This window comes from Haliotis asinina, chromosome 6, assembly GCF_037392515.1.
Source record: "Haliotis asinina isolate JCU_RB_2024 chromosome 6, JCU_Hal_asi_v2, whole genome shotgun sequence".
Taxonomy (NCBI): Eukaryota; Metazoa; Mollusca; class Gastropoda; order Lepetellida; family Haliotidae; genus Haliotis; species Haliotis asinina.
The window spans coordinates 69267517-69286200 of NC_090285.1; the positions used below are offsets into that span (position 1 = coordinate 69267517).

Below are 18684 nucleotides of genomic sequence, written 5' to 3' on the forward strand. Positions count from 1 at the left end.
TGCACATGGGTCATGGCCTGCTGCGCCCTCTCAACATCCCGTGTGGCTGTTTTTAGTGGTTATTAACATGTTCTCTGGTGTGTGACCGGTTGTCCCCAGACACCAATATTATCAAGGCTTCTTCCACACACTGATACATGGGAGCTTAAAAAAATATTGGCTCTTTGAAACTAATAGTATGACACCCATTGAAATGTGGCGATAAAGTATTGATGGAATATGATAAACAATATGGTTCCGTAATGCTGACTTTGTGCAGCCATCAGGACAGCCATTGTCTGTGGGCAGGGCAGGGCAGCTCTCATCTCCACCGAACATCACCTGTAAACAGTTAGGCCTGATGCTGTATAATTAATGGAAAACATAAATCATTCAGTCCTGATGGGAATTAACTTTGGCTGTTTAGTAATTGTTTTATAGATATTTGGTTAAGATTAGTTGTGTTAGTATCATTTTGGTTGTGTGTCATGTTATCTTTCTTTAGGTGTCTGTGTAAGTTTATTTAAAATTTGTTCTTCAAAAAAAAAGTGCGTCATTTTTTTTAAAGACTTTATGACATGGTATGGATGAGGCTTCTTTTCATTGACTAGAATATATTTTATGATGGTGATTATATTTATGTTACTCATGAGTCAGGATATAATTCATAATAATAAATATAATATATAAATAACATTCATAAATATCCTGTATCAGCTCATTTCAGGTTTCAATGTGAAAAAAGACACGCTCTCCCATTTAGGGGTAATGCATCCTAATTGCTGTATTTACGGTCTGATAGGAACATGACTGGGAGATATTTAGATTTATTAATGTTTTATTGTTGCAGTGTAATACTGACTGTTATGTACTTGTTATGTTGTATTGACTGTGATGTATTATACATTGCAGGCAAGAGCTTCTCCCTGACCATCACAGTGAGCACCAACCCACCAGAGGTTGCCATCTACCAGAAAGCCATCAAAGTTACCGTGGATGGCCCAAGGGAACCAAGAAGTAAGACAAGTAAGGGTTGACTCCAACTCGATGTCATAAGCTTGCTTAGACACCTTAAGTTCTGGGTTCAATTCCCAGATGGTTTGTTAGAGTCATATTTGTGACTTAGACCTTGTCCAGTCAGACCTCTCACACTCTGTGTAGTGATATGGTGTGATTTGATTGGATTTAACGAGATTGCTGACTGTGTTACCAATGGCTCCACATACAGCTGAGACAGTTGTATTAATAAAACATGACAAAACTGCCCCTACTGAAGTCACCTGGTGCCTCATACAGACACTACTAAACTTTTATTTCTACCAGAGAACAAAAGTTAAAATATGAAAACAAATTATTAATATGATTGGTTATTTTAATATGACACACAATATGTGTATTTTTGGAATAAATTAACATATTAATGGTTTTAATTCATGAATATTGATGACTACTCAATGTAATAATAAATAATATTTTATTCATGGATGAAGTATTAGAAATATGTATGATATTAATCTTTTCATGGAAGTAATATTTTATATTTAAATAATTTTTCTAATTATTAAATAATGTATTTAACTTTTTAAGAATCAAAAACTGTATTTATGATGGAAGATTAGGGATGAGTCAGACAGGATGAGCTTTGTGATACTTTGCTACATCAATATTAGAATAGCTCCAACTTGCCCCATTTATTCATGAACAAACACTGAAGAAGTGAGGACATTTTGCAAATTGGTTCATTAAGGACATTTGAAAGAAAAAATGGATGGTGAAGTAGGGATCTCGTTGGTGTATTATCAGTGTTAAAAGTGTTTGAAGAGGGCAATCATGGCTAGTTAAACACTAACACTAGCTGTCTACAAAACCATAGTGTGGCCAGTGCAGCAACTCGGGCTAACCCACTGCACACAAAAAAACGCACGTGCATTCTCTCACGATGTTGAGGGATGCCCCAACCACACAAAGAAGCCATGCAGAATGGCTTTGAGGATGAAATAGATGGAGCTCTTAGTTAGCCACCAGCTAAACTGGAGGTCATTTGAGACACTAATGTTTGTCTATTCAAGTGTCCGTCACAGCTGGTCAAGGGCCAAATGGCTACTTTGTCATTCAATGACCACCTTGCCATCGTTCATGGTGATTTGTAAAACATGAAATGGACAGTATGAGCTTCAAATGAGCAAATCTCCCATCAGCTGCATGTATTGTTAAAAAACAGCATTGTTGGCTGCTCTATTTCCACCTGGCCCTCCAAGCTGAAAGCTTGAGACTCTTCTGAATGGAGCTTAGCTTGGCAACAATCACCCTGCCTGATAAGTGCTGGAGTCTGTCATTATTTGTCATCCATCAATGTTAAAGATACACCAGGGCCACTTGTATGTACTGGGTGTCACTACAGCAGCATGTGGACATGCTCATTGCAGGCAGGGCTTTGTGTTGCCTGTGACAACACGCTTACCTCCGTCCCTGGTGTGTGACCCCCACAACAAATCCCTCCCACTGACAACTCTGTGACTACCCCTTGTACACCCCAGTGATTCCCCTTGCACACACCCAGTCCTCCCCAATGTTCCCAGCACTCCTACCTTCCGCTCAAGTCTCTGCTTTACTCCACGGCATCATAAATACACCCTACTGTCAGTTTATTATTTCTAAAATGAATTAGATAATTCTGCACACAATTCTGCAACCTTTTAAGCTTAGATGGGTTTTTGTAGCGTTTTGCACCTGTTTGGCTAGTGGCAGGCATTTCATGTTAAACCTACCCATGACTGGAATAGCATTATGGAGTGACTCTGGCAATCACAAGTGTGACATACATACAACCACACAAAAGTCACTTCATTTCAAATGAAATTAGAATATTGATTTCATTTTTTCATCATATCATATTAAAAATGCTGATACAAGAACATGTGAGTTGATTTTTCAGTTTTCTATGTAACACCAATATGCTGAATTGGTATTTGGAATGATTCAGTGATTCAATTTGTACAATACACATAATATACGTATTTCAGCAATTCTGTGTTGCATTCTGTAAAATTACATGTTAGAATTCTGCAGTGTATTTGAAGAATTCTGTTGAAGGTAAATACATAGTTCTGCCTATGTTCTGCCAAATTCAGTCTGGTCCTCAAACCTGAGACTACTAAACTGACCAATAGCATTTTGTGGTTGCTCAGAGCATCTGTTTTTGCTACAAATCGGAAGTATATAGAACGTGTTCAAGCTGACCTCTGATGGATGACCTGTAATGCCATCACTGTTCCTTTGATCCAGCCATAGACCACATTTCTAAGTCTAAGCGTATCTTTCAGAGCTACACACGGATGACCGTCGCATTCACCACCGAGTCGGACCCTTGGAGCTCACCTTGGAGAGGAGTCCGCTCACAGAGCCACTCGTGGATCGGAGGTTCGCTCATCTGGCCGAATTAGAGCGTCTTCGCCGTGTGTCATCTGGTACAGCCGATGTGAGACCACACCATACCACTGACGTTAATGGACTACGCCCAACAGGTACAGGTAATACATTAATGGATAATTTTTGAGTTGAAATACTGATTGAAAAATAATGTGGGTATGTGAATTCTTTACTACATGGAAATAAATGCATTTTCTGTATATACAGGTAAAACTGTTGTCCAGATTCAGTTCTTAGAAGGCAACTTGTAGTTTTTCAAAATTTGTATATCACTAAATGCCTCCACAAAAGAATATGTAAGCTTGAATAATCAATCTGCTGGGCCACTGGATCACTTGTTGAGGGTAAATAACAAATGACCTTTTGGGGAAGAAATTGGAGAAGGATCCCATGTTTATCTCCATTTATATTCGCGATCTGTTATTTGTTGGATTGTTTGAAACATTTAAAACCTCTTCAGTTTAGTGTTTTAACTGTCAGCATATCATAATCTTTATTGCTCAAGAAAAATGTCAAATGCTTTTTCATCACATACCTTCTGAGAAAAAAAATTAAATGTTAAAGATAGTGGTCTGAATACTAAAGATAAGTGACATTTAGGATTTGTCCCTAGTTGATGTTTCTTATTCTTATTACAAATATATTCAGGTTACTCATGGTCCCTCTTAAATGTTACTTGAAGAATAAAATGATATCTCTCTATTGCTATTTAAATGTTATGTTTGTGTATTTTTTTAATTGTGGTAATACATTTGAAACTTTATTTTCCAGAAGTTTTGACGAAGCAGATAGAAAGTACAAGGGGAGGGTGGGGCGGCTATGACACGGTGCCATACACGAAGGACGTCATCTACCCCACCATCACTACCCACAGTACCCCACTGTCTCAGTCACAATCCGTCATTGTCTCACATCTTGCTGGTACGTTGTCACTGTACCATATTCCTGCAATCTAATGGCTAAACCTAGTATAGTTAACAACTGCCCACCCTAGCCTTCATTTCTATTCATGTTGTAAATTTGGTTTTTACTTTGTAGAAAAATCTGCATCCATAACACTTGCAGCTTTTCTCTAATGAAGCAATACATGTTTTTGTCATGTTTGTTTCATGACAACCCTATACAATACTGTCATTCAGTGACATTGTCCTCAGTGATTATTTAATCTTAGAACATAAATTCCAAACCTGATCTCATTACTGAACTAGCTATTTCCATGTTTCAGCTGCCCATTCCTCTGCTGTGGAATCTCGTGAACGTGAATCTCGCCTCCAAAGCCTGCAGGAGCACCCTGTTGCTACCACCCATAGCCTTGTGCCTCATGAGCGGCACCTGCCCCTGGTACCAGAGGCTCAAAGACCAGACTACCCCAGTCTAGAGCCACGCCTTCCAGTAGAACGTAGAATCACCATAGAATCTCGGCTCCCACTTGTACTGCCACCATATGCAAATGCATCTGATGTTCGCTTAAGTGATCCACGTATTCCAGAACCCTTGTACCCTGAGACAAGACCCTTGTTCGTACCCCCTCAGACTCTGCCATACACTGTCAGCAGTTCCAACCTGTCTATTCTGGAGGAGAGCCGGGCAATCTCTACCCTACCCCTTGCAGTGACTCATGGGACGTATCCAGGTATGACTCCTCATGAGTTCTTCAGTTCCATCAACCCTCCAAGCTCAATTGCAGCGGCTGCTTCCTATTTAGCTGGAAGTCCACCCCGGGTGCTTCCCCCTACCTTCCTCTACCCTCATCTCTATAGCTCCTCCCCACAACAGTATCAGACTCGCCTGTACCTGCCCACAGGGGAGGTTAGGACATACGAAGTGCTTGGGCAGAGGCCATCAGACCTTCCCCCAAAGGTTGAGAAACCAACCCCTGTATCCCCATCTTCACGTCTAGCGCTTGAGGGACCTATTGCTCGACCTGTTCGAGATGTTGAACTCACTGAGGAAGGGACAGGATCTTCCGATTCATCAAGAGACATACCACCAAGACACGAAGACTCAGAGTCATCCAAGTCTTCACCACGAAGACCTGGGCATGATGAACCAGCACCTGTATGGCGGCCATATTGAGATGGATTTTGAAGTGTGATTTGGGAGTGTGACAGTTGGTCCTATCCAACTCTTGTGCCTTGTTGAAGTGTCCATGGTTTTACCTTGGCCTTCAGATGGAGACAACTTTTACAGCAATCCTAGGCAGAATGAAGTGTATGAGAAATTCTTGCTCAGCTTTGCATACTTGGGGAAATTGTGCCATTGATACCGATAGAGCTCCTGGGTGCCTGGACTGAATGAGGTGAAGGGAACAGTGTTGAAATATGAGAACTGCAAGGCAGAGACATCTTTATATTTGACCTTGACCTTATCTTCAGTTCCAGGTACTGAAGAGCCATGACATTGTGCTGGTTCTAGACTACTGAAGCAGAGCACTGGGCCGGAACCATGCACCAAAAGGTTACTGTGCCAGTGATCTGAATGCATCATGTCAGCAGAATTCTGGCAATGAGCGCTGTGTGATGAAGAAGACCAGCCATTCCATGGTGTCAGAGTATGATGGCAGATGGTCATGAAATCCCGTGTTGAATATTTGTACAGATTTTGTTGTTCTTAAGGCTTAAACTATGGTGCAGTTCCAATGACAAGATCAAATTTGGTGACAGCCCAATATACTGACCATAATGCCTGAAGAAGGTTTACGGTATTATTGCTGAATCAGTCGGGCAATTATTGATTTAGACATGTTCTCATGTTTTGAAGGCAGAATAAGCAACTGTTGAAAATATTTTAAGTGGTACATAGTTTGAATGGTTTAGGTCAGCTGTCAAGTGCAACTTGACACTTAAGTTATATATTTATTTGAAGACTATTTCATGTTTTAGGACAGAAACAATCTACAAGATGATATATATATTTTATCACATCACCATTCTGCACTGTCTTCAGTTGATGCTTTGTGACATGTTAAACATGAATGACATATGACACACATATTGGTGAATCGTCTCACCTCTTGTCACGGTAAGGTATTTGTTGAGTATTTTGTACCTGGCAATTGGGAGTAGATTGACTTTTTGATACATTTTTAATTGTTTTCATATTTGATATGACACACTATTTCCTTACTGTAGTATTGGTGTGTTTGTGGTCCAGCACAGTTGTTACAGGTGTGATATACAGCACAGTAATCAATATCAATGGTTGCTTGTTCCTTTTCAGTTTTTCAAAAACAGAGTTGAGATTTTTAATTTTATTTTATCTGAAAATTGTTATTTCACAGTTGAACAAAAGGGAAAGGATTTAAAGAAATCCCTTTGCCATGCTGGATGTGTTTTAGAATAAGTTGGTTCAGAAACAAGACTGTGTCCACACCTGTCCAAATGTATGTCACATCTTGGATGTGTGTCAGTCACTTGGTGTTACATTCAAAGGTCACCTGCTATGATTTCTACAAACATTGAGTTTTTATCTGGTCACAAATCTAAAAGGATTCTCAAGGTTTATTTTTACATGTAAATAATAGCTTATGTAAATAGAGCATCATTTACACAGCTGTATTCAGCTTAGTTCAAACATTATGTGGAGACCAATTCACAATGTGGAGTAATCAAAATTTTGTAAATCAAAGGTATTTTGTACTTACGAAGGGTTTTGTGTGACAGTTCGAGCACTGTAAGGCCCTTTTGGGGCATAGCGATTTGAACAAAGGACTTACTAATTTTAATGCAGCTTGAGTACTGGACGTATTTTATACATAAGAAACGCTGTGGCAGTATTATATTAGAGGTTGATCACAGTGATACAAGGTATATAACACATGAAATTGGTATGGATCACACTTTCACTTTTGATTATTGACGTTTTAAACCAAAACAATTGAGTGAAAATAATTTGAATGTATAATAAGAGAGTGTTTGTTTTAAGAGGCATTGATCAAATATTAATTTGTAATTGTTGTTTTGAACAACCATTATTATTGCTGACATGTTCAGAAAGCAAGGTTATGTTTTAAATACCTTTACGAAGTATACCTTGAGACATTGTGCTGAGACTCTTGCTATTGGACCCTACAGTTCAGTATTCACCAGTGACGAATGGTTCTCCCCTCTGCTGCACACTGGAACGCTCATAGACTGCTCTCTTCACACGTGTTCCTTGTGATTGTGGAAACAGATTTCTGCCTATGCATTGATTAGCATTCATGAACAAAGTATTGCTGAATCAGCAACTTCCCTGTTCCTCTGTACGATAATGATGATGCTATGAGTGTTCACTGTTACTGGAGTACACAATACTCACGTGTCCGTGTACACATGGATACCCTGCTCAATTGATACCAATCTCCTGTATAAAAGTGTCACAAGATATATTGACAAGCATTTGTGAAGCCGAATGACGTCCATTATTCCGTGATGTCAATGCCCCAGCATTGAGAACTACTGTTCACCGTTCAAACCTGACCTTGTAAAGTGCTCATTAGTCATAGTTGTGATTGTTTTGTCCTATATTTATTTTTTTGTACATTTTTGAGTGCTTTACCAAAGATAAGAGAAGTATCATGTCAACAACTGTCATTGTCATTGCCATGTTTGATCTGCCAATCACATGCATAGTTTACAATTGGGCGTGGCCAGTCACCTGTCAATCACTTGCTGTCTTGGATGCTTCACCTATCCTTTCCCTCATCACAGACCTACGTATTTATTAAGCTAAATTATATATAAAAGAAATTTCTTTAGATATTATTGTGTTTTGTTGATATTGTTTATTGTTATATATACCGGCTAAGGAAAGAATATGCTCCTCGAGATTTGGAATGCATTTCTTTGCTGAGTTTAAGATTAACGAAGTTAAAGGTAGTGCTACACTCAGTTGGACAGTAAGTGATGAATAAGTAGTAGCAGGCCATGGCCCGCTTATGCATTCCGCGTTCATCCTAACATATCCCAGCACGAAGACAACAGTCTCGCCTTGTGTTTTCTTACGGAACTGGATACTTTCTGTAAGGTAAAATTAATTTAATTTATTCTGAAAATGCAGTTTAATCAAAATGGTTATTTTTTCCTATTTTGATATATTTAATACAGTAGGATGCTAGAAGCTGGAGGAGATCCATGTAAATAGGTACATTAGATAGTGCTCATTTGAAGACTTTTGTCTTTGTGTTTCGTACAGATACACTGGCTGGTCTAAGGAAAACATATTTTTATATGAAATTGTGATAGATTATGTCATGGTCCTGTTATCATATCTTTCATGAACAAATAAAACTGATTTATACAGTTGTGTTTTGTAAACTGTGAAGTATGGCATGTGTTTGCCCAACTCTGTGATGAACAGTTGAACTCTCTTGGTGGAACAGTACCTTGGTCTGGGATTAGCGGACACGTACCCTGAAACATTGGCACAGTGTATCCCTTTCACACACGACTAAGGGGCGGTGGGGTAGCCTGTTGGTTAAATCATTCGCTTTCTTTTGGAAAACCCGGGTTTGATTCCCAGTATGAGTATAAATGTGCGATGCATGTGTCTGGTGTCCCCCGCCGTGATATTGTTGGAATATTGCTAAAAGCGATGTAAACTCATTAAACTGATACACTACCGTACATCCAAGACTTGACCTCCACTTACACCAGCAAATACTGATAAATCACTACTAGTAATTGAGTGAATCTTGTTTCAACAACATGCATTAATACCGTTACGTGAACGAAGAGAAATGACCTTCTCACTTTGTACCCCTGCGAGGGATCGAACCTAGGACCTCTACCTGACAACAGAACGCCTACTCGCTTAGTGACCCACCCTCCCCAACAATACACTGGTCTGACGCTGGTCAGTATTCATGCATCTCGAGGTAGCGTGATATATCATGACATGAATACCTCCACATATGCCACAATGACCTTCACACAGTTTCAACTTCTGAAATGGCAATGGAGTGTCCACATGGCCGAGGTGTTCCAGTACATGACTGCTACCGTGACGTGAAACGCTCCACACAGAAGGGAAGGGATGTGATCACCTGTCACCCAGAACACGGATGAGACACGGGCAGACAATAATACTTTTTAAATTATTATTTTAAAATGAAATCGTTTTGGACCACAGGGCTTGAGACAAAAAGCAACAACAAACGAATAGCAACCTAAAATGTAAAAATGCGCAAAACATGAAAAAGAGATGCATAGGTGTTTAAAGTGATTTAAAGGAATACGGTAACTGGAATTCAAGATTAAACTTCTTTGAGTAGCATTACTTAGAAGCAGTATAAGGAAACGCGTTATGGACTGGCTTGACCCACTATCTTGACAACGATTTAAGAATCTGTATTGAAACGTCGCATCACCGAATGAAGAAGTTGTTAATTCATAAAGCTTGTCATTCACCAAACTTGCAATACTTTGAGGTACAAGAGACGTTGGAGCTGGTTCAGTCTGTGTGATTGGTACTGTATCGCGAAGGTACGAGGCCAGAAGGTAAAAGCCTATACAGGTGGTGTGAACACCTAGTGATAACCCATAGTGCAAAACACTTTTGCAAGCCGGGGAAAATGTGTTGTGTAGTATGGGATCAAATATACACTGATTGGTGTTATAATCGGAATAATGATCATGAAAAGAGGACGGCCTATGCTTTAACATCGGCACCCAGGGATACATGCAAACAAGGCTGTGTGCTCCACGACAAGCGTCCAGGTACGATCAGCCCTTGTAAACAGCCCCATGTACCACGACAAGCGCCCAGGCATGATCAGCCCTTGTAAACAGCCCCGTGTACCACGAAAAGCGTCCAGGTACGATCAGCCCTTGTAAACAGCCCCGTGTACCACGAAAAGCGTCCAGGTACGATCAGCCCTTGTAAACAGCCCCGTGTACCACGAAAAGCGTCCAGGTACGATCAGTCCTTGTTAACAGCCCCGTGTACCACGAAAAGCGTCCAGGTACGATCAGCCCTTGTAAACAGCCCCGTGTACCACGAAAAGCGCCCAGGTACGATCAGCCCTTGTAAACAGCCCCGTGTACCACGAAAAGCGTCCAGGTACGATCAGCCCTTGTAAACAGCCCCGTGTACCACGAAAAGCGTCCAGGCATGATCAGCCCTTCTAAACAGCCCCGTGTACCACGAAAAGCGCTCAGATACGATCAGCCCTTCTAAACAGCTCCATGTACCACGAAAAGCGCCCAGGTACGATCAGCCCTTGTAAACAGTCCCGTGTACCACGAAAAGCGTCCAGGCATGATCAGCCCCTCTAAACAGCCCCGTGTACCACGAAAAGCGCTCAGGTACGATCAGCCCTTGTAAACAGCCCCGTGTACCACGAAAAGCGTCCAGGCATGATCAGCCCTTGTAAACAGCCCCGTGTACCACGAAAAGCGCTCAGGTACGATCAGCCCTTGTAAACAGCCCCGTGTACCACGAAAAGCGTCCAGGCATGATCAGGCCTTGTAAACAGCCCCGTGTACCACGAAAAGCGCTCAGGTACGATCAGCCCTTGTAAACAGCCCCGTGTACCACGAAAAGCGCCCAGGTACGATCAGCCCTTCTAAACAGCCCCGTGTACCACGACAAGCGTCGCAATGGGAGCCTATTGGGACCCTGAACCGTATGTATCTTATTTGGTTAGTGAGTGACTATTGTTTAGCTATATTTCAGCAATATCACACCCGTAGACATAAAATGGGCTTCAACTGTTTGAACCAATGGGCAAAGATAAAATAAGAATCTCAGGGCTGTTTGACGGACGGCTGAGTTATCACCCGTGTTAGCACAGATCATAGCCACCTGCTTTCAGAGAACTACAAGACCTGTCAGTGTTGGCCTTTGTCGGCGTCAGGCATGTCATGTGTCATGTGTCATGCGTGTGGACATGTGTCTTGTCATGTGTTATGTTTACATTATCATTACAGCCCTCACTTGTCCTCCTCTGCTACTCGCAACAATGCATTTATCGATGTATACATGCCAGTGTCTGAGGTCATATATCATAGGTTAACTGCCTTCTATAAGTGTAATGTCATGGACAGCCTATACGGAGACAGCACGTTAATGCACCTGCAAATTACCAGGTCACAGACAACGACGTTGACTACAGTCCCAGTCGGCGTCAATAAGGCGCGTTCTAGTACACAGTGTCATAGTACTCCTAGCCACGGCAAACCATCTAAATATTTCGGTATTTGAAGGCATCAAACGTTGTCACATTGTCATTTCACACTCACCAAATCGTTCCGGCAAGATATAGATGTAAGAATGTCTGAACATGGCTGAATATAACACAAGAATACCATATACGGATGTCTATAGCAGAAGAATACCCATATATGGATGTCTATAATAGAAGAATACCCCTATATATGGATGTCAGTAATGGAAGAATACCCATATATGGATGTCTGTAATAGAAGAATACCCATATATGGACGTCTGTAATACAAATGTGCCCATATGGTTAGATGTAACCCAAGAATGCCTATTTACAGATATTGATGTCATACAAGAGTGATAACCTACAGATACCGCTGCATATCAATGGCCCTATATGGACGGTCATATAACAGTGCCTGCCACGTTATAATTTAATATTCCAGCTGTATGACAGAGGATTGTAAATAATCTGGACCAGACAATCCCGTGGATGACATCATGAGCACCCACCTATGCAACTGGGACTCTAACGTTGGTTACTGAAGACCAGTTCTGACCCGGGTCATGCGATAAACCCCGGACGCTCAGATAACGAATCATTTTTAGTTCCTATGCCCAAATGCATGTACTGCTCAGCGCATGGGCATTACTATAAGACCACCTGAAACCAAGTTTCAGTCCACATGGTCATGGTGGAACACAGTGTACAATGCGCCCTTCGCATCATATCTAAAACGTCATGGGTCGCATCTTCAACATGCAAGGAGCCAGCATGGGCTATAAATACAGGCCGGGGGAGACCCTACTGACTGTCCTAATTCGTCTGGCAAGACACAATCCCATGACCCATGCTGAAATGCTGCGCCGTCAAAGGAAAGTGGGACTCTCCACCAGTACTATTAGCGGGCTACGGGTCTAAGCTAGGGAACGTGGTCCGATCAGACGTAACTACCTCACGCATAAACACGAATAGTGACGTCTGGCATGATCACAGCAGACTCCAATTGGAGGACATGGTTTGGATTTCGTTGCTCTGATGTAAGTCGCTCTCTTCCACACGTTTCCAACAGCCGTTTAAATGTACGTGGACGTCGAAACGATGCAAATCACGAGGGGATGATGCAAACGACTGATCACCCAAAAGATCAGCGTCTCGACTGACTGCAAGTTGGATCTACTTGTGGCACTTGAGGTACTCAATTGGCAGCGATATCTACAGGAAGTACTTACTACTGTCATCTTGCCACATTTTGGTGACTATTTCCTTGCCAGTCACCTGTTATTCATGAATGACAAGGCTGGACCTCGCCGTCCTGGGTAGATCTTCATGTTCATATCTGTAGTTACACAACTGTGTAACAATCAACTTGGTCTTTTAGTCATGGTGATTTTCCGGCATCGTTGATATTTTCAGTATTACATGTAAATACATCACATTTGTTTTAATCAGAATAAACTCTGTTGCGGATAATATTAAAATACGCGAAATATGGTTTTGAAAGTCCACGAAGTAGTTTATATTTATATCGTATTTGTATGTGAAAAGTGGATGGTGCTTGATCGGCGCACATGAAAATATACATATATCCTGCCTGAACTGTACAGGTTTTTTGCTAAATCTCAGTGCATGCTAGAATTGAGTGAGGGAGTTGAACTGTACACCGCTTTTAGAAATATTCCAGCAATATCGCGGCGGGGGACACCAGAAATGGGCTTCACACATTCTGGGGAATCGAACCCGGGCCTTCGACGTGACGAGGGAACACTTTAACCACTAGGCTACCTCATCGCCTTTTGCATGCTAGAAGCATGGATGGACGTGGCTATAACCTGGTATGCCATGTATAGATGCACATGACCAAGATGTGGGCGTCGGTGGCTGCTGCGGTAAGGCCATGATGTTTTCTGTCTGCAGTGGGCATCCCTACACAGGCAAATCGAGGCCTCCTACTCGTTGTAAATAGGGAAGTCACGACACGATTTAAGCGTGACATTTGCCTGTTATCCTGAAATATCCCGTGACATTTATATCACAACGAGTGGACTTTCTACCTACACAGTCCTCGACGTCCTCTGCTGCGTAGTAAAGCTGAAGAAACCGACGCTCTGATTTACTGGAACCTACAGGGCGTCAGTTGAAATGGAAGCAATATATTTGTTATAGCTCACCTGACGCTAGCCTAGTGTACGAGTTTGGTTTTACGTCGCGTTACCAGCATCATCACGACAGTGGGCTCCCGAAGCTGGGCCTCGACCCACTGGATTATCCGACCACCCATACTGAGGGCATTGGTGCTCTGATTAACTAACCAGCACGTCGGCAGGCATAATGGGAGCATTATTCTTATCATCCCGTGCCTCTGTAGGTTCGAATCCCGTTTCGTCCGTAGGGTTTCCCTGTTTTTGCCAACCCCAGATGTGTGCTCCTTGGTCACGTCAAAGTAACCATCTGAGGAACGCGTCATCCCCCTTGCACACATAAGGCAGACATGTAGCTTAGCCACTGTTATAAGTAACGTAGAACTAGACCCACTCACTCACTCCGATTCCGATTCCACCATGTGACAATAAAAAGCTGCATCACAGATGTTCTTTGCTCTTACATCTAGGTCAAACTTACCCACCGTCATTTACGTAAAGTACAGGTGCACCAGTGTTACAGTGAACTCAGAGTGAGGCAGATGCCCTGTGCCGACCCGACATTAAACTGTAGGTCACGTGGGATACTAAACTATCTGCGAGGACGACGAAGCCAGTTTCAGTCTTAACGGTTAAAGACAATGGGAAATACGTAAAAGTGTTGCATTAACAATCTGTATCAGAAAGACAATGGGAAATACGTAAAAGTGTTACATTAACAATCTGTATCAGAAAGACAATGGGAAATGTATAAAAATGTTACATTAGCAATCTGTATCAGAAAGACAGTGGGAAATACGTAAAAGTGTTACATTAACAATCTCTATCAGAAAGACAGCGGGAAATGTATAAAAGTGTTACATTAACAATCTGTATCCGAAAGACAATGGCAAATCTATCAAAAAGTGTTACATTAACAATCTCTATCAGAAAGACAATGGAAAATACATAAAAGTGTTACATTAACAATTTGTATCAGAAAGACAATGGGAAATGTATAAAAGTGTTACATTAACAATCTGTATCACAAAAAATGGGAAATACGTAAAAGTGTTACATTAACAATCTGTATCCGAAAGACAATGGGAAATACGTAAAAGTGTTACATTAACAATCTGTATCCGAAAGACAATGGCAAATCTATCAAAAAGTGTTACATTAACAATCTGTATCCGAAAGACAATGGGAAATACGTAAAAGTGTTACATTAACAATTTGTATCAGAAAGACAATGGGAAATGTATAAAAGTGTTACATTAACAATCTGTATCACAAAAAATGGGAAATACGTAAAAGTGTTACATTAAGAATCTGTATCCGAAAGACAATGGCAAATCTATCAAAAAGTGTTACATTAACAATCTGTATCCGAAAGACAATGGGAAATACATAAAAGTGTTACATTAACAATCTCTATCAGAAAGATAGTGGGAAATACGTAAAAGTGTTACATTAACAATCTGTATCAGAAAGACAGTGGGAAATGTATAAAAGTGTTACATTAACAATCTCTATCAGAAAGACAGTGGGAAATACGTAAAAGTGTTACATTAACAATCTGTATCCGAAAGACAATGGGAAACGTATAAAAGTGTTACATTAACAATCTCTATCAGAAAGACAGTGGGAAATGTATATCAGTATTAAACTAATAGAGGTGAGCTAAAAAACATGCGCAAACAGTATACCCGTAGCTCAACTAACGCTTAGTCTCTGAATATATATAATGTTGACAGCAACCAAGAAACCCATTGAAATTGGAAAGGAGACCTAGACCTGCTTCATGCAGGGGTTACAATTGCAGGGAGGACTAGGCAGTAAGGCACAGCCCATGGAAAGACTCTTCCGTGGCTTGACATGAATCAGGTGATTGTGTAATGTATGCCCATTGTATGTCACGCCCACAAAGTAAGCTGCCAATAAACGCCATTATCGTCTAACATTTTTCAATAAAACCTGTCAATCAAATCAAGAGGAACACCAAAGCTGCGAATCAGAAAGTAATACTTAAGGGAGAAGGGGGTCTGTTTCCATTGACGCGGTCAGTAACCGCCAGATTCAAACATTAGCTTTCTACGAACTGGTAGCTGGCGGAATATGCTTGATTATGGAGTGTCTGATACCAAAAATGCCTATATAAAGGGCCAGATAACTTCATGCTGATGCAGCTGGACAGAGGGAATATTTTTGTGGACTTATCCCACTTTCCATAAATGAAACAAGCCAGCTTTTGCCAGTGGGTGTAGCTTATTGTATATCTATCGAGAAAAGACGTAATGACGTGTGACCAGTTCAGTTGATCCCGAAAGCAGAAATTACAATGGACGCAATGAAAATTTATTATTCACCTTACAAAATGTCGATAAGATTCTAGTATTAGAGGGGTTTTGCTTTTGAGACAATGAACATATCCCTGTCAGTTTTAATCTGTCGCATAATGATGACACCCTGCACAATACATCAAATTTCTCGGGCAACTGAAATCATATGGAGACTCGAACATGGTTCTTGGGTGTGATCGACCGACATTTTAACCGGTTGCCCATCCCACCTCGCGTGAAGAAGCTACGCCATGAGAAGTATAGATGAAGCCAGAGCGTATCACACTGTTAGCTTTCTCGTAATCTGAAGTCTGACAATGCAGTGGTTTACAGTTAGGACTGCACTAATTAGTATAATAAGGATTAATGAACCCCTGTTATTGCAAATCATTATGAGCGTTAGGGTTAGGGTTAAGTTCATATGACAGCCTTTCCTTATAAGGTGTACAGAAAACAGCAATTGTCAGCTGGGAAACTGTCATCAGCCGAAAGTATGTTGAAAGGTTCCAACCCCTCCTCTGTCGACGGCAGCTTCAGCTTCACGAACGTCGTTCCTGCCCGTCGGACTGTACTTATCACGTGGCCACCACACCGACAGAGTAGGGGCGGAGAGTGGTGGGTGGGGAGAGTAAGGGAGATTAGGGTATGAATCACTGTTAACACTATAGCCCGGGGGTGGTGCGTTGAGAGGAGGGGACATGACATGCTGCGTATGGCGTGTGATTTGTGCGTGCGAAGGAACTGTCGGAAACTTGATTTTTAAGAACAAGTAAGTTCTGTGAAGACTGAATATCTGCGACGAGGCATCGCGTCAGTGCTGGGGCGCTGTGTTGGAGCGCAGACTGTCATCGCGTCTTGGCAGGGTGTGGACCCAGTCTAATCAATTACACACATGACGGTCGTGACACCCTGGAACCGGCGCTGACTGGAAGGAGACAGTGTCAGGGACTGTGTGGCAGTTGTTAAACTGATGATATAATAGTGGCACCAGAGACCATATAATAGATATTATATGGTCTCTGGTGGCACTTTATAACTGTGTCCTTGTGTGTTGCTCCATGTCTACTTTGTGATAATAGTGTATTATCTTTCGTTCCCTATAGATAGATTCCCCTTCCCCCACCTCTACCTACCTCTCTCTCTCCCTCTCTCTCTCTCCCTCTACCCTCCCCTCTCCCCACCTACTACCCATCTAGTCACCCCTCAAGTCGGACCTTATGGTTAAATGGCTAAAGCTTCCATTTGTCACGCTTGAACAACGTGTCAAAGTGTCAAGCCCATTTCTGGTATCCCCATCGATTTTGCTAATGGCGGCATAAAACCACACTCACACACACTAGAATCCACAGGTGCTACACGCTCACCAGCTATTGCAATTGATCTTCAGTAACCTGTACCTGCCGTAAGAGGCGACTAGCGGGATCGAGTGATCAGGCTCTCTGACTAGGTTGACACATGTCCGAATCCCGATTGCGTAAATTGATGCTTATGCTGTTGATCAGTGGATTGTCTGGTCCAGACCCGACAATTTATAGACCACGTCCATATAAGTGAAACACTGTTGACTTAAAACAAAACACACTCACTCAATTAGGAAAATGTTAATGACATAGGGAACGGTGGTTGTGGTGGTTTTGAAGATGAAGGCATCCTGTAGTCAGTCTACAGACGCTGAAACAAATATATCCAAGAGATCCCATGCAAGTCCTGAATATGAAGGAAGTCTCTTGCCGCCTTTCGATTACATTTTCTTTTATTGTTTTCACATCTATTTCTCTGAGAAATATGTTAATTACAAGATGTCAGTAGGCTCAGGGCTGCTGATGGTAATATAGGAGAGGCGTCTGGGGTTTTAGGTTAGAGACGGGACAAACTGGTCTCAGACAACTCTACAAAACACACAGTTTGTTGTTGTGAATCATTCGTGTCTTTTCACAACTCGGTCTTTCTTTCCGTAAAACCCGACGCCAAATCATTTCTTACAACAGTAGCATTTAACCTTTTATAGATTGTGATGACCTCTCCATACGCTCCCTTGGTGCCTCATCTTCTGTAGATGGTCATATTGGAGAGGTAGTCAATCCTTACAAATTGCTGAACATCTTCAGTAAAGAGATACCTCCGTTTTTAGGAGATATATTCCTGACATTACATCGTGGATCTAATTTCTACCGTCGTCCGAGTCTTATTTTTAATGTGAGAATACGTCCAGTGAGTAGGTACTTTCACTTTATTCTTGATCATGTAAAGTGTTATAAATTTGGCAAGCGCTGTCACATGAGCAACGCACATATTTACCTTTTGAGCGTGTCGCTTGCAAGTCACGCGTTGAAGAATTATTTAAGCAATGTGCGATCCTTATAGCAGCAGGCAGAGAAGACCACAGTTCTGTTTTTAATTCATATACTGTGCCATTGTGACAATGGTAAATAACAGGAAAACAGTAAATACCACGGGCAACGTCTGTATTCATACATATACTGATTTATAATCCTGTTTATGGAGATACGCTGGTGATTAGTAACAGGAAATATACTCTGCAAAACAGAGACGCATAGACGGGAAATCTATTGCGAAAATGTTGTATTTTCAAACATGTTATAACTCGTCCACAAATAGACTGTGACGTTGTGCGCGATGGTGACGACGTAGCACGACCCCGACATCG

The 18684-nt window shown here is 41.5% G+C and overlaps 1 protein-coding gene across 4 annotated transcripts in view; it reads left to right on the forward strand.

The window, feature by feature from the left end:
* LOC137288269 (uncharacterized) overlaps positions 1–8690 on the forward strand; it is a 55274-nt gene extending 46584 nt beyond the window's left edge. The window contains exons 3-6 of one of the 4 annotated variants that reach the window (XM_067820743.1): positions 892–1005; positions 3303–3509; positions 4180–4329; positions 4634–5569. In XM_067820743.1, coding sequence (XP_067676844.1) covers positions 892–1005; positions 3303–3509; positions 4180–4329; positions 4634–5484 — 1322 coding nt within the window. In that variant the 3' untranslated portion in view covers positions 5485–5569. Of the gene's footprint in view, positions 1–891; positions 1006–3302; positions 3510–4179; positions 4330–4633 lie in introns of all 4 variants that reach the window. The other 3 variants (XM_067820742.1, XM_067820741.1, XM_067820740.1) reach the window with 3 other exon arrangements.
* Positions 8691–18684: the final 9994 nt, after the last annotated feature.